General features: G+C 49.6%; 1 protein-coding gene across 1 annotated transcript in view; it reads left to right on the top strand.

The window, feature by feature from the left end:
- Window positions 1-1,415: 1,415 nt before the first annotated feature.
- The window catches only part of GTF2A1L (general transcription factor IIA subunit 1 like), a 431,363-nt gene continuing 405,105 nt past the window's right edge, over window positions 1,416-27,673 (top strand). The window contains exon 1 of the mRNA XM_063918693.1: window positions 1,416-1,621. Coding sequence (XP_063774763.1) covers window positions 1,592-1,621 — 30 coding nt within the window. The 5' untranslated portion in view covers window positions 1,416-1,591. The remainder of the gene's footprint in view (window positions 1,622-27,673) is intronic.

Here is a 27,673-nt window from a genome sequence, read left to right as displayed (position 1 = left end):
GTGGGGGCATTTGTATACCTGGCACTGTGGGGGCATCTGTATACCTGGCACTGTGGGGACATCTGTATACCTGGCACTGTGAGGGGCATTTGTATACCTGGCACTTTGAGGGGCATCTGTATACCTGGCACTGTGGGGGCATTTGTATACTTGGCACTGTGGGGGCATCTGTATACCTGGCACTGTGGGGACATCTGTATACCTGGCACTGTGAGGGGCATTTGTATACCTGGCACTGTGGGGGCATCTGTATACCTGGCACTGTGGGGGCATCTGTATACTTGGCACTGTGGGGGCATTTGTATACCTGGCACTGTGAGGGGCATTTGTTTACCTGGCACTGTGGGGGCAATTGTGGATCTGGCACTGCACTATTGGGGGCATATGTGTATCACGTCCCATTTTAACTGGCCAAACCCATTTTTTGGGCGCCCACACTACCTCTTTGGGGCAGACCTGCTGGGGGGCAGGGTAATTTTTTAAGTTGAGAATTTTTGTATGGCCCCCGAAGGATTTTATAAATATCCAAATGGCCCTCGGTAGAAAAAAGGTTCCCCACCCCTGCCTTAGATTAACAAAAATCCTTTCCTTGTACTGTCCGTCTCCTCTGGGCACAGTTTCTCTAACTGAGGTCTGGAGGAGGGGCATAGAGGGAGGAGCCAGTGCACACCCATTCCTAAAGTTCTTTTTAGTGCCTATGTCTCCTGCGGAGCCCGTCTATTCCCCATGGTCCTTACGGAGTCCCCAGCATCCTCTACGGACTAGGAGAAAAAGATTTACCGGTAGGTTTAAAATCTTATTATTTATTTTCATGGGGGTTTGGAAAATTACTGCCTTGCGCAGAGCGCCAAAAATCCTAGTTTTGGCCCTGATGAGTATATAGATAATGTTAACATTAAACGTCATAAGTCAGTACAGTGGTTGGAACACGGAAGGTACAGGGAGCCATGTAGCTAGGAAGCATGCACCTTCCATAGAACGTCTGTGGACTGGCTTACGGTCATTAGGCTGACAAAACTTAGGTCGACAGTCATTAGGTCGACCACTATTGGTCGACATGCACTAGGTTGACATGGTCATTAGATTGACATGAACAAGGTCGACATGGAAAAAGGTCGACATGAGTTTTTCACATTTTTTTCATACTTTACGATCCACGTGGATTACAATTGGGACCAGTAACCTGTGCCGAGCGCTGCGAGTGGACATGGTGCACCAATTGGGGTTCCCCGACACCAAAAAAAGGTTTAAAAAACCTCATGTCGACCTTTTCCATGTCGACCTTGTATATGTCGACCTAATGACGATGTCGACCTAGTGCATGTCCACTAATAGTGGTCGAACTAATGACTGTCGACCTAATGACCCATACCCTGTGGACTCGTGATATAGCCGCTCAGCCTCAGAGAGCTCGAGCAGCAGCCTGACTGCACAACTCACCAAACGCCAGGAGGGGGCGCCCGCGGCCGTGGGGGCGATCTCGCTAGAGCGGAAAGGCGGCTCTGGCTGAAGCAGGGGCCGGGGTCATGTGACGTAGTGTCGGCCTGTTCCTCGCATTGAGGGCGGCAGAGGCGCGGGGTGACTGGAGAGAATGGCTCACTCTGGTAATCCGAACCCGGTGGTAAGTGCGTCCCGGTCTCCCGGGACACAGCAGTGGCGCCCCATAGGGGGCATCACTGGTCAGTATTACTACAGCCTGGTAATGTATGGAGCCGCGACTCTCATAGCTGCCTTACCTCTGCTGGCTCAGTGCCGGCCTGGGTGAGCAGTACCTGTGTATCCAGTATCTGGCACAGGTTATAGTGTAGTGTTATCATTTATAATACAGATTTACCACGTTACCAATATTATGATGGGACTTGTAGTGCACCAAGCACTGTCCATGCCCTCTGTGTCCTTCTAGGATGAGGGTATATGTGAGGATATATGTGAGGATGGTACTACTGTATGCCAGTGTGTGTCTCTGCCACTGCTGACGTGGGGGCGTTCTGTGCTTCTCAGCATCGCCTTGTTACTTTGTAGATCTTATTAGTATGGGCATAGGAGCGGTCCTGCCCTCCAGTGCTTCAATGTTCTGAGGAGATCTGGCATCACCTGGCCTGCACCTTCCAAAAATATACATTGCTCTTGATCATAGGTTCTCAAACTCGGTCCTCAGGACCCCACACGGTGCATGTTTTGCAGGTAACCCAGCAGGTACACAGGTGTAATAATTACTCACTGACACATTTTAAAAGGTCCACAGGTGGAGCTAATTATTTCACTTCTGATTCTGTGAGGAGACCTGCAAAACATGCACTGTGTGGGGTCCTGAGGACCAAGTTTGAGAACCTGTACTCTAGATCAGTGCTTCCCAACTCCAGTCCCCAAGTACCCCCAACTGGTCACATTTTGGGGATTTCTGTCTGTGGGAGCAGGTGGAATAATTACTGACCCAGCAGAATAGATGAACTCACCTGTGCATGATTAGAGATATCCATAAAACATGGCCTGTTGGGGGTACTTGAGGACTGGAGTTGAGAATCCCCTGATCTAGATCTTCTCAATCATTCTTCTCCTGGGGTTCCTCCCCAAATGACTATAATTGATATTAGATAAAATGTTTGGGTGGAGCTATATATAAAAGGAATAAATGTGGTAATGTATTAACAATATCAAGAGAATGATGCAAGAATAGTGAATTGTACGTGTATATTTCTCGCGTTACATTTTGTGAAAAATGTAAAATTGACGACAGAACTATAGTCCATATATGTTTTCTTATGCAGGGATAGACCTCTTCCCTTAGGGCTGTATCACACGCGCCGGTTTCTCCCGGATGGCAAAAAGCCGGATAAACTTCGCAGCGGAGGAACAATGACGATTAGGGTTAGAATACTCTCCATCCGAATTCCGCTATAAGGATTCTGACCATATGTATGCTGAGCCTTGGGATATCGTACACTTCCCTTATACCCCTTTCACACCAGCAGCTTTGAACACGGGTTATTGGCACATGAGCGCGCATAACGTGTGTTCCTGTGCGGTGTGAAAGGTACCAGGGGCAATATACCTGGTTGAGTGACCCGATATTTCAACTCTGCTAGCGAGCAGGGTTGAAGTCTCATTCAACCCGGCTCGCTGTGCGGTGTGAACAGGAGCCGGGTCAGTGCGACCTGTTTCCCGTTCCCAGTGTGTGGACGGGCGGCGCTTGGAGATCATGTGATCTCCCAGCACAGCCCACGCCGCGTCACCGCCGACGTCTCCAACCCAGCAATATGCCGGGTTGCAGTCTGCGGTGTGAAAGGGGTATTGAGGCGGGTCGCACACTGGGAGCTTTCGTGTCAGGCTCCCACCTTCAGACGGTGTGAAAGTGGTATCAGGGATGGCTATCGAATTGTCCACCATTAATGATGCCATCAGTGTTTTACATCGATGGCAGGAAACCATTAATGGCTTACACCATCGATTACCTTGATAGAGCAGGCAGTGGCTGTAACGCAGTGGGAGGTGGGACAGAGGCAGCAGGCCAATCAGAGAAGAGTGTGGGACTGTGTCTGGAGAGGGGGCATTGGTGTCCTCTGTCATCAGTGATGGGGAACCAATGGATCTCCACCATCGATGGCAAAACCATCAGCCACTTGTAGCAAACCATTTATGGTTGCTAAACATCAAAGGTCGATGGCCATCACTAGTTGGTCCCCCCCAACACATCACTCGTTTCCAGTTTTTAGCCACAGCTGTGAGTCTTATTATGGAGTCTGGCAGAAAACGGGTTCAGGGAGCAAACATCCCACGGGTTAAGTATGATTTACCGGCGGTCGGGATGCCGACCGTCAATATACCGACAGCGGCATGTCGGCCGCCAGTATGATGGCAGTGGGGCGAGTGCAAGAGTCTCCTTGCAGGCTCGCTGTGCTCACCACAGGTACTATTCCCACTCTATGGGTGTCGTGGACGTCCACAAATGGGAATAGTCCCGTTGCGCCGGCATTGCCAACTGTCAGGATTCTGGCATCGGTATCCTGAACGCCGGGATACAGTCAGCCAGCAAATTAAACGTATACTCATCCCACTGGTGCAGCTTTAATCAAGTGATCAAAATAATAGTCGCACATTGGACAAATACGGAGTGATTGGAACGTGATGCGCTTGAGATGGGTGTAGTATGGCTGACCGGCGGTCTCCTGACCGCCGGTCAGCTTACCGACGCCGGGATCCCGGCAGCATACCGACGCCGGGATCCCGGCGGGGAGGGGCGAGTGCAGCAAGCCCCTTGCGGGCTCGCTGCGCTCGCCACGCTGCGGGCTCGGTGGCGACCTGCGGTCGCCACGGGTTCTATTCCCACTCTATGGGTGTCGTGGACACCCACGAGTGGAAATAGTCCCTGTTGGTCGGCATGCCGACCATCGGGAAAGTGAGCCGTCGGGCTCGTGGAGGAGGTCATGTGACTGTCGGTCAGCTGACCGGCGGTCACATGAATACCACCCCTTGAGATTGTGTAAATGCGTGGAAAAGCACTTTTCTTAATTATGATCATTCAACCTTCTGACACTGATAACATTGGGGCAGATGTATTAACCTGGAGAAGGCATAAGGAAGTGATAAACCAGTGATATGTGCAAGGTGATAAAGGCACCAGCCAATCAGATCCTAACTATTAATTTACATATTGGAGCTGATTGGCTGGTGCCTTTATCACCTTGCACATATCACTGGTTTATCACTTCCTTATGCCTTCTCCAGGTTAATACATCTGCCCCATTGTTAGTTATACGGTCACATTTCTGAGTGATTTTATAGATTAGATTATTTAATTCTGCTTCGTTCACACGCCATACGCATAGCAAAGAATTTTATGGTCATAAAAAATAATTGAACTCGCTGGCGTTGCAAGTAAGAATGGTCTGTGTAGCTACAGCGACATATTTATTTATGTTTTCTCTTCTTACCCTGTAGTCACAGTTTCCAGTGTGGAAAGTGATGCATGTGAAACACCCTCATTTGCCTTGAGAGGCTTTCCTTACATTCACAGCGTTAAGCAGATATTTGGAAAGCTTAGCTTCAAATATACTTTCTCTTACTTCCTAGAGGATGCTGGGGTCCACATTGGTACCATGGGGTATAGACGGGTCCACTAGGAGCCATTGGCACTTTAAGAGTTTGAGAGTGTGGGCAGGCTCCTCCCTCTATGCCCCTCCTACCAGACTCAGTTTAGAAAATGTGCCCGGAGGAGCCGGTCACAGCTAGGGGAGCTCTACAGAGCTTCTTTAGAAAAAAGTTTTTTTTTTTGAGTTTCTTATTTTACAGGGAGGCTGCTGGCAACAGCCTCCCTGCTTCGTGGGACTAAGAGGGGGAGTAGTGTCCGCCCTGCAGGGTCTGAGCCACTATCTCCGCTGACAGGACACTGAGCTCCTGAGGGGATAGATCGATCCCCGCCACGGGGAATCACTCACCCCAGCAGCATGCCGCCACCCCCTTACAGAGCCAGAAGATCGGTGGTGAGTGAGTCACTGACCCCCCTTGCAAGCGGGGGGGCTGGTGTGAAGATGGCGGCAACAGGGTAGGGAGCGCGGTATTAAGTGCACTCCGGAGCTCAGAGGCACACTGTGCGGCGCTGTGAGAAGGCGCCCTGAGCTGGCGCCTTAACCCTGCACTGGTCAGAAAGTCTGTTGGGGTCCGTGGATCTCAGCCAGCATTATCCTAAGGCCAGTATAATCATTGTGAAGAGCAGGAATACAGCGCCATTTTGGGGGCGGAGATTCTCCTCAGAGCGGACCCAGCAGCGTTCAGCGCCATTTTCCTGCCTGCACAGCACTGTCCAGGAAGAGCAAGTCCCTCCACAGCAACTCCAGCTATCTCTCACGGTACCAGGGGGTTGTAGAAGGGGGGGAGGCTAAATGCAGACACTGTAACCTATTAAGGTGCACAGTCAGCGCTGGTAGGGGATCACCTTTTACCTAAAATGCGCTGTGTGTGGGTTGGCTCCAATCTCTGTGTCTCTCTTGCCATCCTTGTGGGTGAAACTCTGTCTGCCCTCCCCTGTGTGTGTGTAGAGTGTCTGTGGTCTCCATACAGCTATGTCCAGGGACTCTTGGTCATATTCTGCAGAGGATATGTCCTCTCAAGATGATCCCATTCCATGTAATCAGGATTGCACTGGTTTAGCAGATACCAGCAAGGGAGCCTGAGTGGTTATCCTCTATCAAAGCTATGATTTCTCAGATTTCAAATAGGGTTGCACAAAATGTATCTGCAACTCGGGCTTTACAGAACTCTGTGGCAGTCTGGCCCAGTTCTGGTACCTCAGGGCTCCCCGCTGTATATTCCCAAAAACAGATTATGCAGGATGACACAGATACCGATTCTGACACTACAGACGGTGGTGGGGTTGTGTTGGTGGGGGCCGCATCTCTTGCTAAAGGGGTGCAGTTGATGATAGAGGCTATTAGAGATGTGTTGAATATTGCTGATACAACATCGGAGCAGGTTGAGGAGTCTTACTTCACTGAGAATAAGAAAGCCTCGCTAACCTTCCCTGCGTCAAAGGATCCCGGTAGAGGATAGAAAAAAATGTGAAAACCCGCCCTTTGTAGATGCGTCAGTATACAGACTCCCAAAAAAGGTGGTTTTACCTGTTTCCGGTATCTAACGCCTTGAAAGAGCCGGCTGATGGTAAAAAATTAATAATACGCTCAAATCCATGTACACGGCTTCTGTGGCAATGCTACGTCCCACTATTGGCAGTGCTTGGATTGCCAAAGCTATAGTATAGTTGTCAGGCTGGTTACTATGGAGAAATGTGATGTTGAATTGTTTTTACGTAATATTCAGGATTTCTGGTAGAATCCATGAAAGACCTGGGTTCCATAGCTGCGGGAATTTCTTCCATGTCTGTCTCAGCTCGTCGAGGACTGTGGTTGCGCCAGTGGTCTGCCGATGCGGAATCCAGGGGAAGTGTGAGACCCTACCCTACACAGGTCAGGCTCTCTTTGGGGAAGCGTTAGATTTGTGGATCTCCACGGCTACGGCGGGTAAGTCACCTTTTCTTCCCTCAGCTGCACCTGCTCCGAAGAAACCCTTTTCTTCAACTACAGCACAGCCCTTTCGGCCTGCCAAGCCGTCCAACACCTTCTTTCGGGAAAGTCGACCCAAGTCCAAGAAACCTGCTGCTGCAGGTTCCCAGGAACAGAAACCTGCTTCACGTACACCAAAGTCCTCCGCATGACGGTAGACTGCACGCCCCGGAGGTGGGGCCGGTGGAAGCGAGACTCTGGCATTTCAGTCACGTCTGGGTGTCGTCCGGCCTGGATCCCTGGGTGCAAGATATTGTGTCCCGGGGTACAGGCTGGAATTTCAAGATCTCCCTCCTCACCGATTTTTCAAATCGGGCTTGCCAGCTTTGCTGGCAGACAGGACGGTCCTGCAGGCAGCCGTCCAGAAGTTGGTGGAGGCACAGGTTATTGTACCGGTCCCTCCCCATATGCAAAACAAAGGTTACTATTCAAACCTTTTCGTGGTACCGAAACCGGATGGTTCGGTCAGGCCCATTCTGAACCTAAAACCGCTGAATCCCTTTTTGAAGGAGTTCAAGTTCAAAATGGAGTCTCTAAGGGCGGTGATATCAGGTCTGGAAGAGGGGGAATCTCTGGTATCCCTGGATATCAAGGATGCGTGCCTCCACATTCCGTTTTGGCTGCAGCATCAAGCTAATCTCCGATTCGCACTGTTGGACTGTCACTACCCGTTCCAGGCCCTGCCATTTGGCCACTCCACGGCACAGAGGGTATTCAGCAAGGTGATGGCGGAAATGATGGTTCTCCGCAGACGGGGTGAATATAATTCCATATCTGGACGATCTGCTGATAAAGGTGTCGTCCAAGGAGAAGCTGTTACAGTCCATTTTTCTCACGACTCACCTGCTCAGAGAACACGGTTGGATCCTGAATCTTCCAAAATCACATTTGGAACTAACCAGGAGGTTGTCCTTTCTGGGAATGATCCTCGACACGGAGGTGCAGAGGGTGTTTCTTCCAGAGGAAAAAGCATTGGTGATGCAAACAATGGTCCGGGATGTCCTGAAGCCAGCCCTAGTGTCTGTTCATCAGTGCATTCTCCTACTGTGAAAGTTGGTGGCCTCTTACGAGGCTCTACAATATGGGAGGCTTCATGCTTGGTCCTTCCAACTGGATTTCCTAGACAAGTGGTCGGGATCCCATCTACATATGCATCGGAGAATACGTCTGTCGCCAAAAGACCAGGATTTCACTCCTCTGGTGGTTGCAACTACCTCACCTTCTGGAGGGCCGCAGGTTCCGGATTCAGGACTGGATCCTTCTAACCACGGATGCAAGTCTCCGGGGCTGGGGCGCAATCACTCAAGGGGAGACCTTTCAAGGAAGGTGGTCAAGTCTGGAACCCAGCCTGCGGATAAACATTCTAGAGCTAAGAGCCATCTACAACGGTCTTCTCCAAGCGGCCCATCTTCTGAGAAATCGGGCCATTCAAGTGCAGTCGAACAATGTAACGGCAGTGGCTTATATCAACCGATAGGGCGGAACGAAGAGCAGATCTGCAATGTCAGAGGTAACAAGAATCATCCTCTTGGCAGAAAAACAAGCATTGGCGCTATCAGCAATCTTCATTCCGGAAGTGGACAACTGGGAAGCGGACTTCCTCAGCAGACACGATCTCCATCCGGGAGAGTGGGATCTCCATCCGGAGGTTTTCAAGGAGGTAACAGATCTTTGGGGTGTACCTCAAATAGACATGATGGCCTCTCGTCTTAACAAGAAGCTTCGGCGATATTGTTCCAGGTCGAGGGACCCGCAAGCAGTGGCGGTGGATGCCCTAGTGACTCCGTGGGTTTTCCAGTCAGTGTACGTGTTTCCACCACTCCCACTCATTCCAAGAGTGCTAAAGCTCATAAGGAGAACAAGGGTTTAAGCGATCCTCATTGCTCCAGACTGGCCAAGAAGGTCTTGGTATGCAGATCTACTGCTAGAAGAGCCGAGGCCTCTTCCTCTTCGGGAGGACCTGCTGCAGCAGGGGCCGTTCGCCTATGAAGACTTACCGCAGCTGCGTTTGACGGCATGGAGGTTGAACGCCAGATACTAGCTTGGAAGGGCATTCCGAACAAGGTTATTCCTACCCTGATACAGGCTGGGAAAGAGTAACGTCTAAACATTACCATCGTATTTGGAAAAAATATGTATCTTGGTGTGAGTCCAAGAAGTTTCCTACGGTGGAGTTTCAACTGGGACGTTTTCTCCTCTTCCTGCAAGCAGGTGTGGATATGGGCCTGAGGTTGGGATCCATTAAGGTCCAGATTTCGTCCCTATCCATTTTCTTCCAGAAACAGTTGGCTGCCCTCCCTGAGGTTCAGACTTTTTTGAAGGAGGTTCTGCACATTCAACCTCTTTTTGTACCGCCTACGGCGCCCTGGGATCTTAACGTGGTGTTGCAGTTCCTCCAGTCGGATTGGTTTGAGCCTCTACAGGAGTTTGAGGTCAAGTTTCTCACGTGGAAGGCTGTCACTTTGTTGGCGTTAGCTTCTGCTAGACGTGTGTCGGAGTTGGGGGCTTTGTCATGTAAAAGCCCATACTTGATCTTCCATGAAGATAGAGCTGAGCTTCGGACACGTCAGCAGTTTCTTCTGAAGGTTGTGTCGGCATTTCATATCAACCAACCAACCTATTGTGGTGCCACTTGCTACGGTCTCCTCAATTTCATCAAAGTCCTTGGATATTGTAAGGGCTTTGAAAATCTTATGTGAAGAGGACTGCTCGTCACAGGAAATCGAACTCTCTTTGTCCTGTATGATCCCAAGAAAATTGGGTGTGTCCTGCTTCTAAGCAGACGATCTCTCGCTGGATCAGGTTCACTATCCAGCATGCGTATTCTACGGCGGGATTGCCGTGTCCTACGTCTGTTAAGGCCCACTTTACTCATAAGGTGTGGTCTTCCTGGGCGGATGCCCTAGTGTCTCGGCGTTACAACTTTGCCGAGCAGCAACTTGGTCTGGGTCGAACACGTTTGCAAAGTTCTACAAGTTCGATACTTTGACCTCTGAGGAAGTTTGGTCTATCAGTTCTGCAGGAGCCTCAGTGCTCTCCCTCCTGTTCTGGGAGCTTTGGTACATCCCCATGGTACTAATGTGGATCCCAGCATCCTCCTAGGACGTAAGAGAAAATAGGATTTTGGTTACCTACAGTTAACCTCGTATTCCGTAGAGGATGCTGGGCGCCCACCCAGCGCTTCGTTTTCCTGCTATCGTTATTTGGTTCGGTACAACTTTGTTTTAGTTGAGTACTACATTGTTACTTGTTAAGTAATGGTTCAGCGGTTGCTGAGTTTCAAGCTAGTTAGCTTGATGTGCCTTGTATGTGTGAGCTGGTGTGAATTTCGCCACTATCTGTAAAATCCTTCTCTCGAAGATATCCGTCTCCTCGGGCACAGTTTCTAGACTGAGTCTGGTAGGAGGTGCATAAAGGGAGGAGCCAGCCCACACTCTCAAACTCTCAAAGTGCCAATCACTCTTGGTGGACCCGTCTATACACCATGGTACTAATGTGGACCCCAGCATCCTCAACGGACTACGAGAAAAGGATTTACCGGTAGGTAACCAAAATCCTATTTTCTCTTACGTCCTGGAGGATGATGGGGACTCCGTAAGGACCATGGGGTATAGACGGGCTCCACAGGAGACATGGGCACTCTAAAGACTCCCAGAGGAGACTGGATGCACTGCAGGGGAGCTCTACTGAGTTTCTCTGAAAAAGACTCTTGTTAGGTTTTTTATTTTCAGGGAGCACTGCTGGCAACAGGCTCCCTGCATCGTGGGACTGAGGGGAGAGAAGCAGACCCTACTTAAATGATAGGCTCTGCTTCTTAGGCTACTGGACACCATTAGCTCCAGATGGTCGGAACGCAGGTCTCACCCTCGCCGTTCGTCCCGGAGCCGCGCCGCTGACCTCCTCACAGAGCTGGAAGATAGAAGCCGGGTGAGTATGAGAAGAAAGAAGACTTTAAAGGCGGCAGAAGACTTCAAATCTTCAATGAGGTACCGCGCAGCGGTAACACTGCGCGCCATTGCTCCCACATTCACACACACACACTGGCGGCACTGTATGGGCGCAGGGCGCAGGGGGGGGGGGGGGGGCGCCCTGGGCAGCAATTATAAACCTCTAGTGTATTACAGAAACCCCCGCCAGTATAAAGATTTGAGCGGGACCGAAGCCTGCCATTGAGGGGGCGGAGCTTGATCCCACAGCACTAACCAGTGCCATTTTTTTCCCCCACAGCACGCTGCAGAGAAGCTGGCTCCCCGGACTCTCCCCTGCTGAACACAAGTACAGAGGGCAAAGAGGGGGGGGGGGGGGGGGCACATTTATTTGGCGCAGTGTGTGTGTGTGTGTATGTATGTATGTATATATATATATATATATATATATATATATATATATATATATATATATATATATATATTTTCTCTGACGTCCTAGTGGATGCTGGGGACTCCGTAAGGACCATGGGGGATATAGCGGCTCCGCAGGAGACAGGGCACAATAATAAAAGCTTTAGGATCAGGTGGTGTGCACTGGCTCCTCCCCCTATGACCCTCCTCCAAGCCTCAGTTAGATTTTTGTGCCCGGCCGAGAAGGGTGCAATCTAGGTGGCTCTCCTGAGCTGCTTAGAATAAAAGTTTAAGTTAGGTTTTTTTTTTCTTTCAGTGAGACCTGCTGGCAACAGGCTCACTGCTACGAGGGACTTAGGGGAGAGAAGTAAACTCACCTGCGTGCAGGATGGATTTGCTTCTTAGGCTACTGGACACCATTAGCTCCAGAGGGAGTCGGAACACAGGTCTCACCCTGGGGTTCGTCCCGGAGCCGTGCCGCCGACCCCCCTTGCAGATGCCGAAGTTGAAGAGGTCCAGACGTCCAGAAACAGGCGGCAGAAGACTTTCAGTCTTCATAAGGTAGCGCACAGCACTGCAGCTGTGCGCCATTGTTGTCAGCACACTTCACCAACAGTCACCAACTGTCACTGAGGGTGCAGGGCGCTGGGGGGGGCGCCCTGGGCAGCAATGTATAATACCTTTTTATGGCTAAAATACATCACATATAGCCCTTGAGGCTATATGGATGTATTTAACCCCTGCCAGATCTCACAAACTCCGGGAGAAGAGCCCGCCGAAAAGGGGGCGGGGCCTATTCTCCTCAGCACACGGTGCCATTTTCCTGCTCAGCTCTGCTGTGAGGAAGGCTCCCAGGCTCTCCCCTGCACTGCACTACAGAAACAGGGTTAAAACAGAGAGGGGGGGCACTTATTTGGCGATATGATTACATATATAAAAATGCTATAAGGGAAAACACTTGTATAAGGGGTTGTCCCTGTATAATTATAGCGTTTTTGGTGTGTGCTGGCAAACTCTCCCTCTGTCTCCCCAAAGGGCTAGTGGGGTCCTGTCCTCTATCAGAGCATTCCCTGTGTGTGTGCTGTGTGTCGGTACGTGTGTGTCGACATGTAGGAGGACGATGTTGGTGAGGAGGCGGAGCAAATTGCCTGTATTGGTGATGTCACTCTCTAGGGAGTCGACACTGGAATGGATGGCTTATTTAGGAATTACGTGATAATGTCAACACGCTGCAAGGTCGGTTGACGACATGAGACGGCCGGCAAACAAATTAGTACCTGTCCAGGCGTCTCAGACACCGTCAGGGGCTTGTAAAAACGCCCATTTACCTCAGTCGGTTGACACAGACACGGACACTGACTCCAGTGTCGACGGTGAATAAACAAACGTATTTTCCTTTAGGGCCACACGTTTCATGTTAAGGGCAATGAAGGAGGTGTTACATATTTCTGATACTACAAGTACCACAAATAAGGGTATTATGTAGGGTGTGAATAAACTACTTGTAGTTTTTCCTGAATCAGATAAATTAAATGAAGTGTGTGATGATACGTGGGTTTCCTCCGATAGAAAATTATTGGCGGTATACCCTTTCCCGCCAGAAGTTAGGGCGAGTTGGGAAACACACCTTAGGGTGGATAAGGCGCTCACACGCTTATAAAAACAAGGGGCGTTACCGTCTCCAGATACGGCAGCCCTCAAGGAGCCAGCTGATAGGAAGCTGAAAAATATCCTAAAAGTATATACACACATACTGGTGTTATACTACGACCAGCAATCGCCTCAGCCTGGATGTGCAGCGCTGAGGGGGCTTGGTCGGATTTCCTGACTGAAAATATTGATACCCTTGACAGGGACAAGATTTTATTGACTATAGATGCATTTCTATATATGCGAGATGCGCAGAGGGATATTTGCATTCTGGCATCAAGAGTAAATGTGATGTCCATATCTGCCAGACGAAGACACGACAGTGGTCAGGTGATGCAGATTCCAGACGGCACATGGAAGTATTGCCGTATAAAGGGGCGGTCCATCGGACCTGGTGGCCATGGCAACAGCTGAAAAATCCACCTTTTGTTACCCCAAGTCACATCTCAGCAGAAAAGGACACAGTCTTTTCAGTCTCAGTCCTTTCGTCCCCATAAGGGCAGGCGGGCAAAAGGGCCAGTCATATCTGCCCAGGGGTAGAGGAAAGGGAAGAAGACTGCAGCAGGCAGCCCATTCCCAGGAACAGAAGCCCTCCACAGCTTCTGCCAAGTCCGCAGCATGACGCTGGGGCAGTACAAGCGGACTCAGGTGCGGTAGGGGGTCATCTCAAGATTTTCAGCACGCAGGGGGCTCACTCACAAGTGGACTCCTGGATCCTACACGTAGTATCCCAGGTGTACATTGGAAATTCGAGACGTCTCCCCCTCACAAGTTCCTGAAGTCTGCTTTACCAACGTCTCCCTCCGACAGGGAGGCAGTATTGGGAACAATTCACAGGCTGTATTCCCAGCAGGTGATAATCAAAGTACCCCTTCTACAACAAGGGAAGGGGTATTATTCCACACTATATTGTGGTACTGAAGCCAGACGGCTCGGTGAGATCTGAAATATTTGAACACTTACATACAAGCGTTCAAATCAAGATGGAGTCACTCAGAGTAGTGATAGCGAACCAGGAAGAAGGGGACGATATGGTGTCACTGGATATCAGGGACGCTTACCTACATGTCCAAATTTGCCTTCTCACCAAGGGTACCTCAGGTTCGTGGTACAGAACTGTCACTATCAGTTCAGACGCTGCCGTTTGGATTGTCCACGGCACCCCGGGTCTTTACCAAGGTAATGGCCGAAATGATGATTCTTCTTAAAAGAAATATGGACGCTTTCCTGATAAAGGCAAGGTCCAGAGAACAGTTGGAGGTCGGAGTAGCACTATCTTAAGTAGTTCTACGACAGCACGAGTGGATTCTAAATATTCCAAAATCGCAGTTTTCTCTAACGTCCTAGTGGATGCTGGGGACTCCGTCAGGACCATGGGGAATAGCGGGCTCCGCAGGAGACAGGGCACATCTAAAAAAGCTTTTTAGGTCACATGGTGTGTACTGGCTCCTCCCCCTATGACCCTCCTCCAAGCCTCAGTTAGGTTTTTGTGCCCGTCCGAGAGGGTGCAATCTAGGTGGCTCTCTTAAAGAGCTGTTTAGAAAAGTTTTTTTTTAGGTTTCTAATCAGTGATTCCTGCTGGCGACAGGATCACTGCAACGAGGGACTTAGGGGAGAGACTTGCAACTCACCTGCGTGCAGGAGGATTGAAGTTTTAGGCTACTGGACACTGAGCTCCAGAGGGAGTCGGAACACAGGTCAGCCTGGGGTTCGTCCCGGAGCCGCGCCGCCGATCCCCCTTACAGACGCTGAAGAACGGCAGAACGGAGGTCCGGAAACAGGCGGCAGAAGACTCCTCAGTCTTCATGAAGGTAGCGCACAGCACTGCAGCTGTGCGCCATTGTTGCTACACGGCTCACTGATCTCGGTCACGGAGGGTGCAGGGCGCTGCTGGGGGCGCCCTGGGCAGCAATATAGATTACCTTAGAGGCAAATAAATACATCACATATAGCCATTAAGGCTATATGTATGTATTTAACCCAGGCCAGTTTTCCTAATAACCGGGAGAAAAGCCCGCCGTGAAAGGGGCGGAGCTTATTCTCCTCAGCACTCAGCGCCATTTTCCTGACCAGCTCCGCTGGTGAGGAAGGCTCCCACTCTCCCCTGCACTACAGAAACAGGGTTAAAGAGAAGGGGGGCATAAATTGGCGATATAATTATATATTAAGAGCCCATATATAGAAACAACACCTTCTAGGGTTGTTATATACATTATGGCGCTTTTGGTGTGTGCTGGCAAACTCTCCCTCTGTCTCCCCAAAGGGCTAGTGGGTCCTGTCCTCTATCAGAGCATTCCCTGTATGTGTGTGCTGTAGGTCGGTACGTGTGTGTCGACATGTATGAGGAAAATGTTGGTGAGGAGACGGAGAAAATTGCCTGTAATGGTGATGTCACTCTCTAGGGAGTCGACACCAGAATGGATGGCTTACTTATGGAATTACGTGATAATGTCAACACGCTGCAAGCCGGTTGACGACATGAGACAGCCGGCGGACAAATTAGTATCGGTCCAGGCGTCTCAGACACCGTCAGGGGCTTGTAAAAACGCCCATTTACCTCAGTCGGTCGACAGACACTGACACGGACACTGACCCCAGTGTCGACGGTGAAGAAACAAACGTAGTTTTCCTTTAGGGCCACAAGTTACATGTTAAGGGCAATGAAGGAGGTGTTACGTATTTCTGATACCACAAGTACCACAAATAAGGGTATTTTGTAGGGTGGGAATAAACTACTTGTAGTTTTGCCTGAATCAGATAAATTAAATGAAGTGTGTGATGATACGTGGGGTTCCTCCGACAGAAAGTTATGGGCGGTATACCCTTTTTCCCACCAGTAGTAAGGGCGAGTTGGAAAACACACCTTAGGGTGGACAAGGCGCTCACACGCTTATAAAAAACATGGCGTTACCGTTTCCAGATACGGCCGCCCTCAAGGAGCCAGCTGATAGGAAGCTGGAAAATATCATAACAGTATATACACACATACTGGTGTTATACTACGACCAGCAATCGCCTCAGCCTGGATGTGCAGCGCTGAGGGGGCTTGGTCGGATTTCCTGACTGAAAATTTTGATACCCTTGACAGGGACAGGATTTTATTGTCTATAGAGCATTTTAAGGATGCATTTCTATATATGTGTGATGCGCAGAGGCATATTTGCATTCTGGCATCAAGAGTAAATGTGATGTACATATCTGCCAGACGAAGACACGACAGTGGTCAGGTGAGGCAGATTCCAGACGGCATATGGAAGTATTGCCGTATAAAGGGGCGGTCCATTGGACCTGGTGGCCATGGCAACAGCTGAAAAATCCACCTTTTGTTACCCCGAGTCACATATTGGCAGAAAAGGACACAGTCTTTTCAGTCTCAGTCCTTTCGTCCCCATACGGGCAGGCGGGCGAAGGCCAGTCATATCTGCCCAGGGGGAGAGGAAAGGGAAGAAGACTGCAGCAAGCAGCTCATTCCCAGGAACAGAAGCTCCTCACGGCTTCTGCCAAGTCCGCAGCATAACGCTGGGGCCGTACAAGCGGACTCAGGTGCGGTAGGGGGTCATCTCAAGAGTTTCAGCAACACTCGCAAGGGAACTCCGGGATCCTACATGTAATATCCCAGGTGTACATTGGAAATTCGAGACGTCTCCCCCTCACACAATTCACAGGCTGTATTCCCAGCAGGTGATAATCAAAGTACCCTTCTTACAACAAGGAAGGGGGTAGTATTCCACACTATATTGTGGTACTGAAGCCAACCGGCTCGGTGAGATCTGAAATATTTGAACACTTACATACAAGCGTTCAAATCAAGATGGAGTCACTCGGAGCAGTGATAGCGAACCAGGAAGAAGGGGACGATATGATGTCACTGGATATCAGGGACGTTTACCTACAGGTCCAAATTTGCCCTTCTCACCAAGGGTACTTCAGGTTCCTGGTACAGAACTGTCACTATCAGTTCAGACGCTGCCGTTTGGATTGTCCACGGCGCCCCGGGTCTTTACCAAGGTAATGGCCGGAATGATGATTTTTCTTAAAAGAAACATGGACGCTTTCCTGATAAGGGCAAGGTCCAGAGAACAGTTGGAGGTCGGAGTAGCACTATCTTAAGTAGTTCTACGACAGCACGAGTGGATTCTAAATATTCCAAAATCGCAGCTTTTTCCGACGACACGTCTACTGTTCCTAGGGAAGATTCTGGACACAGTCCAGAAAAACGTGTTTCTCCCAGTGGAGAAAACCAGGGAGTTATCCGAGCTAATCGGGATCCTCCTAAAACCAGGAAAAGTGTCAGTGCATCATTGCACAAGAGTCCTGGTAAAAATGGTGGCTTATTACGAAGCAATTCCATTCGGCAGATTTCCCGCAAGAACTCTTCAGTGGGATCTGCTGGACAAATGGTCCGGATCGCATCCTCAGATGCATCAGCGGATAACCCTATATCCAAGGAAAAGGGTGTCTCTCCTGTGGTGATTACAGAGTGCTCATCTTCTAGAGGGCCGCAGATTCGGCATTCAGGATTGGATGCCGGTGACCACGGAGGCCAGCCTGAGAGGCTGGGGAACAGTCACACAAGGAAAAAATTTCCAGGGAAGTGTGATTAAGTCTGGAGAATTCTCTCCGCATAAATAAGCTTAGAGCAAATTTATAATGCTCTAAACTTAGCTAGACCTCTGCTTCAAGGTCAGCCGGTATTGATCCAGTGGGATAACATCACGGCAGTCGCCCACGTAAACAGAAGGGCGGCACAAGAAGCAGGAGGGCAGTGAAAACTGCAAGGATTTTTCGCTAGGCGGAAAATCATGTGATAGCACTGTCAGCAGTGTTCTTTCCGGGAGTGGACGACTGGGAAGCAGACTTCCTCAGCAGGCATGACCTCCACCCGGGAGAGTGGAAACTTCATAGGGAAGTTTTTCAACATGATTGTGGACCGTTGGCAAAGACCAAAGGTGGACATGATGGCGTCCCGCCCGAACAAAAAACGGGACAGGTATTCCGCCAGGTCATGAGACCTTCAGGCGATAGCTGTGGATGTTCTGGTAACACCGTGGGTGTACCAGTCTGTGTATGTGTTCCCTCCTCTGTTTCTCATAACCAGGGTATTGAGAATTATAAGACATAGAGGAGTATGAACTATACTAGTGGCTCCGGATTGGCCAAGAGGGACTTGGTACCCGGAACTTCAAGAAATGCTCACAGAAGGACTAAGGGCCTGGGGAGCTAAGAAGGGACTTGATTCAGCAAGTACCATGTCTATTCCAAGACTTACCGCGGCTGCGTTTGACGGCATGGCGGTTGAATGCCGGATCCTGAGGGGAAAAGGCATTCCATAAGAGGTCATACCTACCCTGGTCAAAGCCAGGAAGGAGGTGACCGCACAACGTCATCACCACATGTGGTGAAAATATGTTGCGTGGGTGAGGCCAGGAAGGCTCCACGACGGAAATTCAACTAGGTCGATTTCTACACTTCCTGAAAACAGGAGTGTTTTGGACCTCAAATTGGGGTTCATTAACATTTAAATTTCGGCCCTGTAGATTTTCTTCCAGAAAGAATTGACTTCAGTTCCTGAAGTCCAGATTGTAAAGGATGTATTGCATATACAGCTTTTTTGTGCCCCTAGGGGCACCGTGAGATCTCAACATAGTGTTGGGATTTCTTAAAATCATATTGGTTTGAACCGCTCAAATCTGTGGATTTGAAATATCTCACATGGAAAGTGACCATGCTGTTGACAAATATCTCACATGGGAAGTGACCATGTTGTTAGCCCTGGCCTCGGCCAGGCGATTGTCAGAATGGGCGGCTTTGTCTTACAAAAGCCCATATTAAAATTTTCCATTTGAACAGGACAGAACTGGGACTCGTCTCCAGTTTCTTCATAAAGGGGTGTCAGCGTTTTCACCTGAAACAACCTCTTGTGGTGCCTGCGGCTACTAGGGACTTGGAGGACTCCAAGTTACTAGACGTGGTCAGGGCCCTAAAAATATATATATATATATATATATATATATATAGTTAGGACGGCTGGAGTCAGAAAGTCTGACTTGCTGTTTATACTGTATACACCCAACAAGCTGGGTGCTCATGCTTCTAAGCAGTCTATTGCACGCTGGATTTGTAGTACAATTCAGCTTGCACATTCTGTGGCAGGCCTGCCACAGACGAAATATGTAGATGCCCATTCCACAAGGAAGGTGGGCTCATCCTGGGCGGCTGCCCGAGGAGTCTCGGCATTACAACTTTGCCGAGCAGCTACGTGGTCAGGGGAGAACACGTTTGTAAAATTTTACAAATTTTGATACTCTGGCTAAGGAGGACCTGGAGTTCTCTCATTCGGTGCTGCAGAGTCATCCGCACTCTCCCGCCCGTTTGGGAGCTTTGGTATAATCCCCATGGTCCTGACTGAGTCCCCAGCATCCACTAGGACGTTAGAGAAAATAAGAATTTACTTACCGATAATTCTATTTCTCGTAGTCCGTAGTGGATGCTGGGCGCCCATCCCAAGTGCGGATTGTCTGCAATGCTTGTACATAGTTATTGTTACAAAAATCGGGTTATTACTATTGTTGTGAGCCATCTTTTCGGAGGCTACTTCGTTTTGTTATCATACTGTTAACTGGGTTCAGATCACAAGTTGTACGGTGTGATTGGTGTGGCTGGTATGAGTCTTACCCGGGATTCAAGATCCTTCCTTATTGTGTACGCTCGTCCGGGCACAGTACCTAACTGAGGCTTGGAGGAGGGTCATAGGGGGAGGAGCCAGTACACACCATGTGACCTAAAAAGCTTTTTTAGATGTGCCCTGTCTCCTGCGGAGCCCGCTATTCCCCATGGTCCTGACGGAGTCCCCAGCATCCACTACGGACTACGAGAAATAGAATTATCGGTAAGTAAATTCTTATTTTTTCCGACGACACGTCTACTGTTCCTAGGGATGATTCTGGACACAGTCCAGAAAAGGATGTTTTCTCCCGGAGAAGAAAGCCAGGGAGTTATCCGAGCTAGTCAGGAACCTCCTAAAACCAGGAAAAGTATCAGTGCATCATTGCACAAGGATCCTGTGAAAAATGGTGGTTTCTTACAAAGCGATCCCATTCGGTAGATTTCACGCAAGAACCTTTCCGTGGGATCTGCTGGAAAAATGGTCCGGATCGCATCTTCAGATGCATCAGCGGATAACCCTGTCTCCAAGGACAAGGGTGTTTCTTCTGCGGTGGCTGCAGAGTGCTCATCTATGAAAGGGCCGCAGATTCGGCATTCAGGACTGGGTCCTGGTGACCACGGATGCCAGCCTGAGTGGCTGGGGAGCAGTCACACAAGGAAAAAATTTCCAGAGAGTGTGATCAAGTCTGGAGACTTCTCTCCACATAAATATACTGGAGCTAAGGGCAATTTACAATGCTCTAAGCTTAGCAAGACCTCTGCTTCAAGGTCAGCCGGTATTGATCCAGTGGGACAACATCACGGCAGTCGCCCACGTAAACAGGGCGGCGCAAGAAGCAGGAGGGAAATGGCAGAAAATACAAGGATTCTTCGCTGGGCGAAAAATCATGTGATAACACTCTCAGTAGTGTTCATTCCGGGAGTGGAAAACTGGGAAGCAGACTTCCTCAGCAGGCATGACCTCTACCCGGGAGAGTGGGGACTTCATCGGGAAGTCTTCCACATGATTGTAAACCGTTGGGAAAAACCAAAGGTGGACATGATGGCGTCCCGCCTGAACAAAAAACTAGACAGATATTACGCCAGGTCAAGGGACCCTCAGGCAATAGCGGTGGACGCTCTGGTAACACTGTGGGTGTACCAGTCAGAGTATGTGTTCCCTCCTATGCCTCTCATACCAAAAGTACTGAGAATCATAAGAGGGAGATGAGTAAGAACGATACTCGTGGTTCCGGATTGGCCAAGAAGGACTTGGTACCCGAAACTTCAAGAGATGTTCACGGAAGACCCGTGGCCTCTACCTTTAAGAAAGGACCTGCTCCAGCAGGGGCCTTGTCTGTTCCAAGACTTACCGCGGCCGCGTTTGACGGCATGGCGGTTGAACGCCGGATCCTGAAAGGGCATTCCAGATGAAGTCATCCCTACCCTGGTCAAAGACAGGAAGGATGTAACCGCAAAACATTTTCACCGCATTTGGTGAAGATATGTTGCGTGGTGTGAGGCCAAGAAGGCCCCTACAGAGGAATTCCAACTGGGTCGTTTCCTACATTTCCTGAAAACAGGACTGTCTATGGGCCTAAAATTAGGGTCCATTAAGGTTCAAATTTCGGCCCTGTCGAATTTCTTCCAGAAAGAACTGGCTTTAGTGCCTGACGTTCAGATGTTTGTAAAAGGGGTACTGCATATACAGCCTCATTTTGTGCCCCAGTGGCACCTTGGGATCTCAATGTTGTTTTGAGTTTCCTAAAGTCACATTGGTTTGAACCACTCACCACTGTGGACTTAAAATATCTCACATGGAAGGTGACGATGCTATTAGCCCTGGCTTCAGCCAGGCGTGTGTCAGAATTGGCGGCTTTATCATATATAAAGCCCTTACTTAATTTTTCATTCTGACAGGGCAGAATTGAGGACTCGTCCTCAATTTCTCCTTAAGGTGTTTTCTGTTTTTCACATGAACCAACCTATTGTGGTACCTGCGGGTACTAGGGACTTGGAGGACTCCAAGTTACTTGACGTTGTCAGGGCCCTGAAAAATATGTTTCCAGGACGGCTGGAGTCAGAAAATCTGACTCGCTGTTTAGCCTGTATGCACCCAACAAGATGGGTGCTCCTGCTTCTAAGCAGACGATTGCTCGCTGGATTTGTAATACAATTCAGTTTACACATTCTGTGGCAGGCCTGCCACAGCCAAAATCTGTAAAAGCCCATTCCAAAAGGAAGGGGGCTCATCTTGGGCGACTGCCCGAGGGGTCTCGGCTTTACAACTTTGCCGAGCAGTTACTTGGTCAGGGGCAAACACGTTTGCTAAATTCTACAAATTTGATACCCTGGCTGAGGAGGACATGGAGTCTCTCATTCGGTGCTGCAGGGTCATCCGCACTCTCCCGCCTGTTTGGGAGCTTTGGTATAATCCCCATGGTCCTTACGGAGTCCCCAGCATCCACTAGGACGTCAGAGAAAATAAGATTTTACTTACCGATAAATCTATTTCTCGTAGTCCGTAGTGGATGCTGGGCGCCCATCCCAAGTGCGGATTGTCTGCAATACTTGTACATAGTTATTGTTACAAAAATCGGGTTATTCTTGTTGTGAGCCATCTTGTCAGAGGCTCCTTCGTTGTTATCATACTGTTAACTGGGTTCAGATCACAGGTTGTACGGTGTAATTGGTGTGGCTGGTATGAGTCTTACCCGGGATTCAATATCCTTCCTTATTATGCACGCTCGTCCGGGCACAGTATCCTAACTGAGGCTTGGAGGAGGGTCATAGGGGGAGGAGCCAGTGCACACCACCTGATCCTAAAGCTTTTATTATTGTGCCCTGTCTCCTGCGGAGCCGCTATATCCCCCATGGTCCTTACGGAGTCCCCAGCATCCACTACGGACTACGAGAAATAGATTTATCGGTAAGTAAAATCTTATATATATTTTATTTATTTTGATTCCGGTGGCGCTGGGTGTGTACTGGCATACTCTCTCTGTCTCTCCAAAGGGCCTTATTGGGGGACGGTCTCCATATAGATATATATCCCTGAGTGTGTGGGGGGTGTCGGTACGTGTGTGTTGGCATGTCTGAAGCGGAAGGCTCATCTAAGGAGGTGGTAGAGCAGATGATTGTGGTGTCTCCGTCGATGACGCCGACACCTGATTGGTTGGAAATGTGGAATGTTTTAAATGTAAATGTGTCTTTATTACATAAGAGAATGGACAAATCAGAGTCCAGGGAAAAAACAGGGAGTCAATCCATGGTTTTGGCTGTATCACAGGGCCCTTCAGGGTCTCAGAAACGTCCCCTGTCCCAAGTAGCAGACACTGATACCGACACAAATTCTGACTCCAGTGTCGACTACGATGATGCGAGGTTACACCCGAGGGTGGCCAAAAAGTATTCATTATATGATTATTGCAATAAAATATGTTTTGCATATCACAGATGACCCCTCTGTCCCCGACACGAGGGTATGCATGTTTAAGGAAAAGAAACCTGAGGTAACCTTTCCCCCATCTCATGAGCTGAACGCTTTATTTGAAAAGGCTAGGGAAACTCCAGACAAGAAACTGCAGATTCCCAAGAGAATTCTTATGGCGTATCCTTTCCCCACACAGGACAGGTTACGGTGGGAATCCTCGCCCAGGGTGGACAAGGCTTTGACGCGCTTGTCCAAAAAGGTGGCGCTGCAGTCTCCAGACACGGCAGCCCTCAAGGATCCTGTTGATCGCAGACAGGAAACTACCTTAAAATCAATTTATGCACATACGGGTGCCTTGCTCAGACAGGCAATAGCGTCGGCTTGGGTTTGTAGAGCAGTAGCAGCATGGGCAGATAACTTGTCATCCGACATTGATACCCTAGATAGGGATAGCATTTTATTGACCTTGGGTCACATTAAAGACGCAGCCTTATATATGAGAGACGCTGCGAGAGACGTTGGGCTGTTAGGTTCAAGAGCCAACGCCATGGCAACTTCTGCTAGGCGAGCCCTGTGGATCCGCCAATGGACGGGTGATGCCGACTCAAAGAGACATATGGATATTTTGCCTTACAAAGGTGAGGTTTTATTTGGGGAGGGTCTCGCGGACATGGTTTCCACAGCTACCACGGGTAAATCTTCTTCTTTTTTACCTTATGTTCCCCCACAGCAAAAGAAAACACCACAATATCAGATGCAGTCCTTTCGGTCGCATAAGTCCAGAAGAGGTCGGGGCTCTTCCTTTATCGCCAGAGGTAAGGGTAGAGGGAAAAGAATGCCTGCTACGGCTAGTTCCCAGGAGCAGAAGTCCTCCCCGGCTTCTACTAAATCCACCGCATGACGCTGGGGCTCCACTGAGGGAGTCCGCGCCGGTCGGGGCACGTCTTCGACTCTTCAGCCAGGTCTGGGTTCTGTCAGACGTGGATCCTTGGGCGATGGAAATTGTATCCCAAGGCTACAAACTGGAATTCGAAGAGGTGCCTCCTCCCCGATTTTTCAAGTCGGCTTTACCAGCTTCTTCCCCAGAGAGGGAAATAGTTTTAGCTGCAATTCAAAACTGTGTCAACAGCAAGTGATTATCAAGGTTCCCCTAGTCCAATAGGGGAAGGGGTACTATTCAACCCTGTTTGTGGTCCCGAAACCGGATGGCTCGGTCAGACCCATTCTGAATCTAAAATCCCTAAACCTGTACTTGAAAAAGTTCAAATTCAAGATGGAATCGCTCCGGGCAGTTATCTCCAGCCTGGAAGGGGGGGATTTTATGGTGTCACTAGACATAAAGGATGCATACCTTCATGTCCCCATATATCCCCCTCATCAGGCGTACCTGAGATTCGCTGTACAGGACTGTCATTACCAGTTTCAGACGTTGCCGTTTGGGCTTTCCACGGCCCCGAGGATTTTCACCAAGGTAATGGCGAAAATGATGGTGCTCCTGCGCAGGCAGGGAGTCACAATTATCCCGTACTTGGACGATCTCCTGATAAAAGCGAGATCTAGAGATCAATTGCTGAAAAGCGTGTCGCTCTCCCTGAGAGTGCTGCAGCAGCATGGCTGGATTCTAAATCTACCAAAATCACACTTGATTCCAACGACTCGGCTGCCTTTCTTAGGCATGATTCTGGACACGGAACAGAAGAGTATTTTTCTCCCAATGGAAAAAGCCCAGGAACTCCAGAACATGGTCAGAGACCTGCTAACACCAAAAAGAGTGTCAGTCCATCAATGCACTCGAGTACTGGGAAAAATGGTGGCGACCTACGAGGCCACCCCCTTCGGCAGGTTCCATGCGAGGACGTTTCAGTGGGACCTTCTGGACAAGTGGTCGGGGTCCCATCTACAAATACATCAGAAAATAAGCCTGTCCCCCCAGGGCCAGGGTGTCTCTCCTGTGGTGGCTGCAGGGTGCTCACCTTCTCGAGGGTCGCAGGTTCGGCATTCAAGACTGGGTTCTGGTGACCACGGACGCGAGCCTCCGAGGATGGGGAGCAGTCACACAAGGAAAAAATTTTCAGGGACTATGGTCAAGCCAGGAGGCTTGTCTACATATCAACGTACTGGAATTGAGGGCCATATACAACGGCCTACGACAAGCGGAGAATCTTCTTCGCGACCTCCCGGTTCTGATTCAATCAGACAACGTCACAGCCGTGGCTCATGTAAACCGCCAAGGCGGGACAAGGAGCAGAGTGGCAATGGCGGAAGCCACCAGGATTCTTCGCTGGGCGGAAAATCACATCAGCGCTCTGTCAGCAGTCTTCATTCCGGGAGTGGACAACTGGGAAGCAGACTTCCTCAGCAGACACGATCTCCATCCAGGAGAGTGGGGACTTCATCAGGAAGTTTTTGCAGCGATAACAAGTCATTAGGGACTTCCGCAAATAGACATGATGGCGTCACGCCTCAACAAGAAGCTTCGGAAGTATTGTGCCAGGTCAAGGGACCCTCAGGCAGTAGCGGTGGACGCCCTGGTGACACCATGTGTGTTTGTCGGTCTATGTGTTTCCTCCTCTTCCGCTCATCTCAAAAATACTGAGAATCATAGGACGAAAGAGTGCAGACAATACTCATTGCTCCAGATTGGCCTCGAAGGGCCTGGTATTCAGATCTTCAGGAAATGCTCACAGAAGATCCGTGGCCTCTTCCTCTCATGGAAGACCTGTTGCAGCAGGGGCCCTGCGTGTTCCAAGACTTACCGCGGTTACGTTTGACGGCATGGCGGTTGAACACACAATCCTAGCGGGGAAAGGTATTCCGGAGGAAGTCATTCCTACTTGATAAAGGCTAGGAAGGAGGTGACGGCGAAACATTATCACCGTATCTGGAGGAAGTATGTATCTTGGTGTGAAGCCAAGAATGCTCCTATGGAAGATTTCCATCTGGGCCGTTTTCTCCACTTTCTACAGACAGGAGTGGATATGGGCCTAAAGTTAGGCTCCATTAAGGTACAGATTTTGGCCCTATCAATTTTCTTTCAGAATGAATTGGCTTCTCTCCCAGAAGTCCAGACTTTTGTAAAGGGAGTGCTGCATATCCAGCCTCGTTTTGTGCCCCCAGTGGCACCATGGGACCTTAACGTGGTGGTACAGTTCCTAAAATCTCACTGGTTTGAGCCTCTTCAAACAGTTGACTTAAAATTTCTCACTTGGAAGGTGGTCATGTTGTTGGCCTTGGCATCTGCAAGGCGGGTGTCCGAATTGGCGGCTTTGTCTCACAAGAGCCCCTATCTGATTTTCCATGTGGATAGAGCAGAATTGAGGACTCGCCCTCAATTTTTGCCTAAGGTGGTTTCATCTTTTCATATGAACCAACCTATTGTGGTGCTTCTGGCTACGGGTGACTTGGAGGATTCCAAGTCCCTTGATGTAGTCAGGGCCTTAAAGATTTATGTAGCCAGGACGGCTCGGGTTAGGAAAACAGAGGCACTGTTTGTCCTGTATGCAGCCAACAAGGTTGGCGCTCCTGCTTCTAAACAGACTATTGCTCGCTGGATCTGTAACACGATTCAGCAGGCTCATTCTACGGCTGGATTGCCGTTACCAGATTCCGTAAAGGCCCATTCCACTAGGAAGGTGGGCTCTTCTTGGGCGGCTGCCCGAGGCGTCTCGGCATTACAGCTTTTCCGAGCGGCGACTTGGTCGGTTCAAACACTTTTGCTACATTCTACAAGTTTGATACCTTGGCTGAGGAGGACCTCATGTTTGCTCAATCGGTGCTGCAGAGTCATCCGCACACTCCCGCCCGTTCTAGAGCTTTGGTATAATCCCCATGGTCCTTACGGAGTCTCCAGCATCCTCTAGGACGTAAGAGAAAATAAGATTTTAAACCTACCGGTAAATCTTTTTCTCCTAGTCCGTAGAGGATGCTGGGCGCCCGTCCCAGTGCGGACTACTTTCTGCAAGACTTACATAAGGGTTATGTTACAGTTTTGATCAGTCTCTGGCTGATGCTGTGTTGTTTCATACTGTTAACTGGTTCGTATGTTCCAAGTTGTACGGTGTGGATGGTGTGGGCTGGTATGTATCTTGCCCTTAGATTAATAAAAATCCTTTCCTCGTACTGTCCGTCTCCTCTGGGCACAGGTCTTTAACTGAGGTCTGGAGGAGGGGCATAGAGGGAGGAGCCAATGCACACCCATCTAAAGTCTTTAGAGTGCCCATGTCTCCTGCGGAGCCCGTCTATACCCCATGGTCCTTACGGAGTCCCCAGCATCCTCTACGGACTAGGAGAAAAAGATTTACTGGTGGGTTTAAAATCTTATTTTCTCCGGCACGGTCCACAGGTTATCCACAGGATAACAACGGGATATGATGAAGCGACAGCGGATTTGTACCAATTGGTCAGCGCTTTTCTGGCCTCCCAGCATGCAACAGGCCCGTTCATATATCCCCGCCTCCTGGCTCAGGCAAATCAGTTTTTTCTTTGGTGCGGCGGGAGCCGGACCATATTCAGAGGGCTGCTGGTTTTTAGCAGCCCTAAGGTTTCCTTTT

This window comes from Pseudophryne corroboree, chromosome 4 (genome assembly GCF_028390025.1).
Source record: "Pseudophryne corroboree isolate aPseCor3 chromosome 4, aPseCor3.hap2, whole genome shotgun sequence".
Lineage (NCBI taxonomy): Eukaryota > Metazoa > Chordata > Amphibia > Anura > Myobatrachidae > Pseudophryne > Pseudophryne corroboree.
The sequence above is the reverse complement of the archived record's forward strand: the minus strand, read 5'-3'. Positions and strand labels throughout refer to the sequence as shown.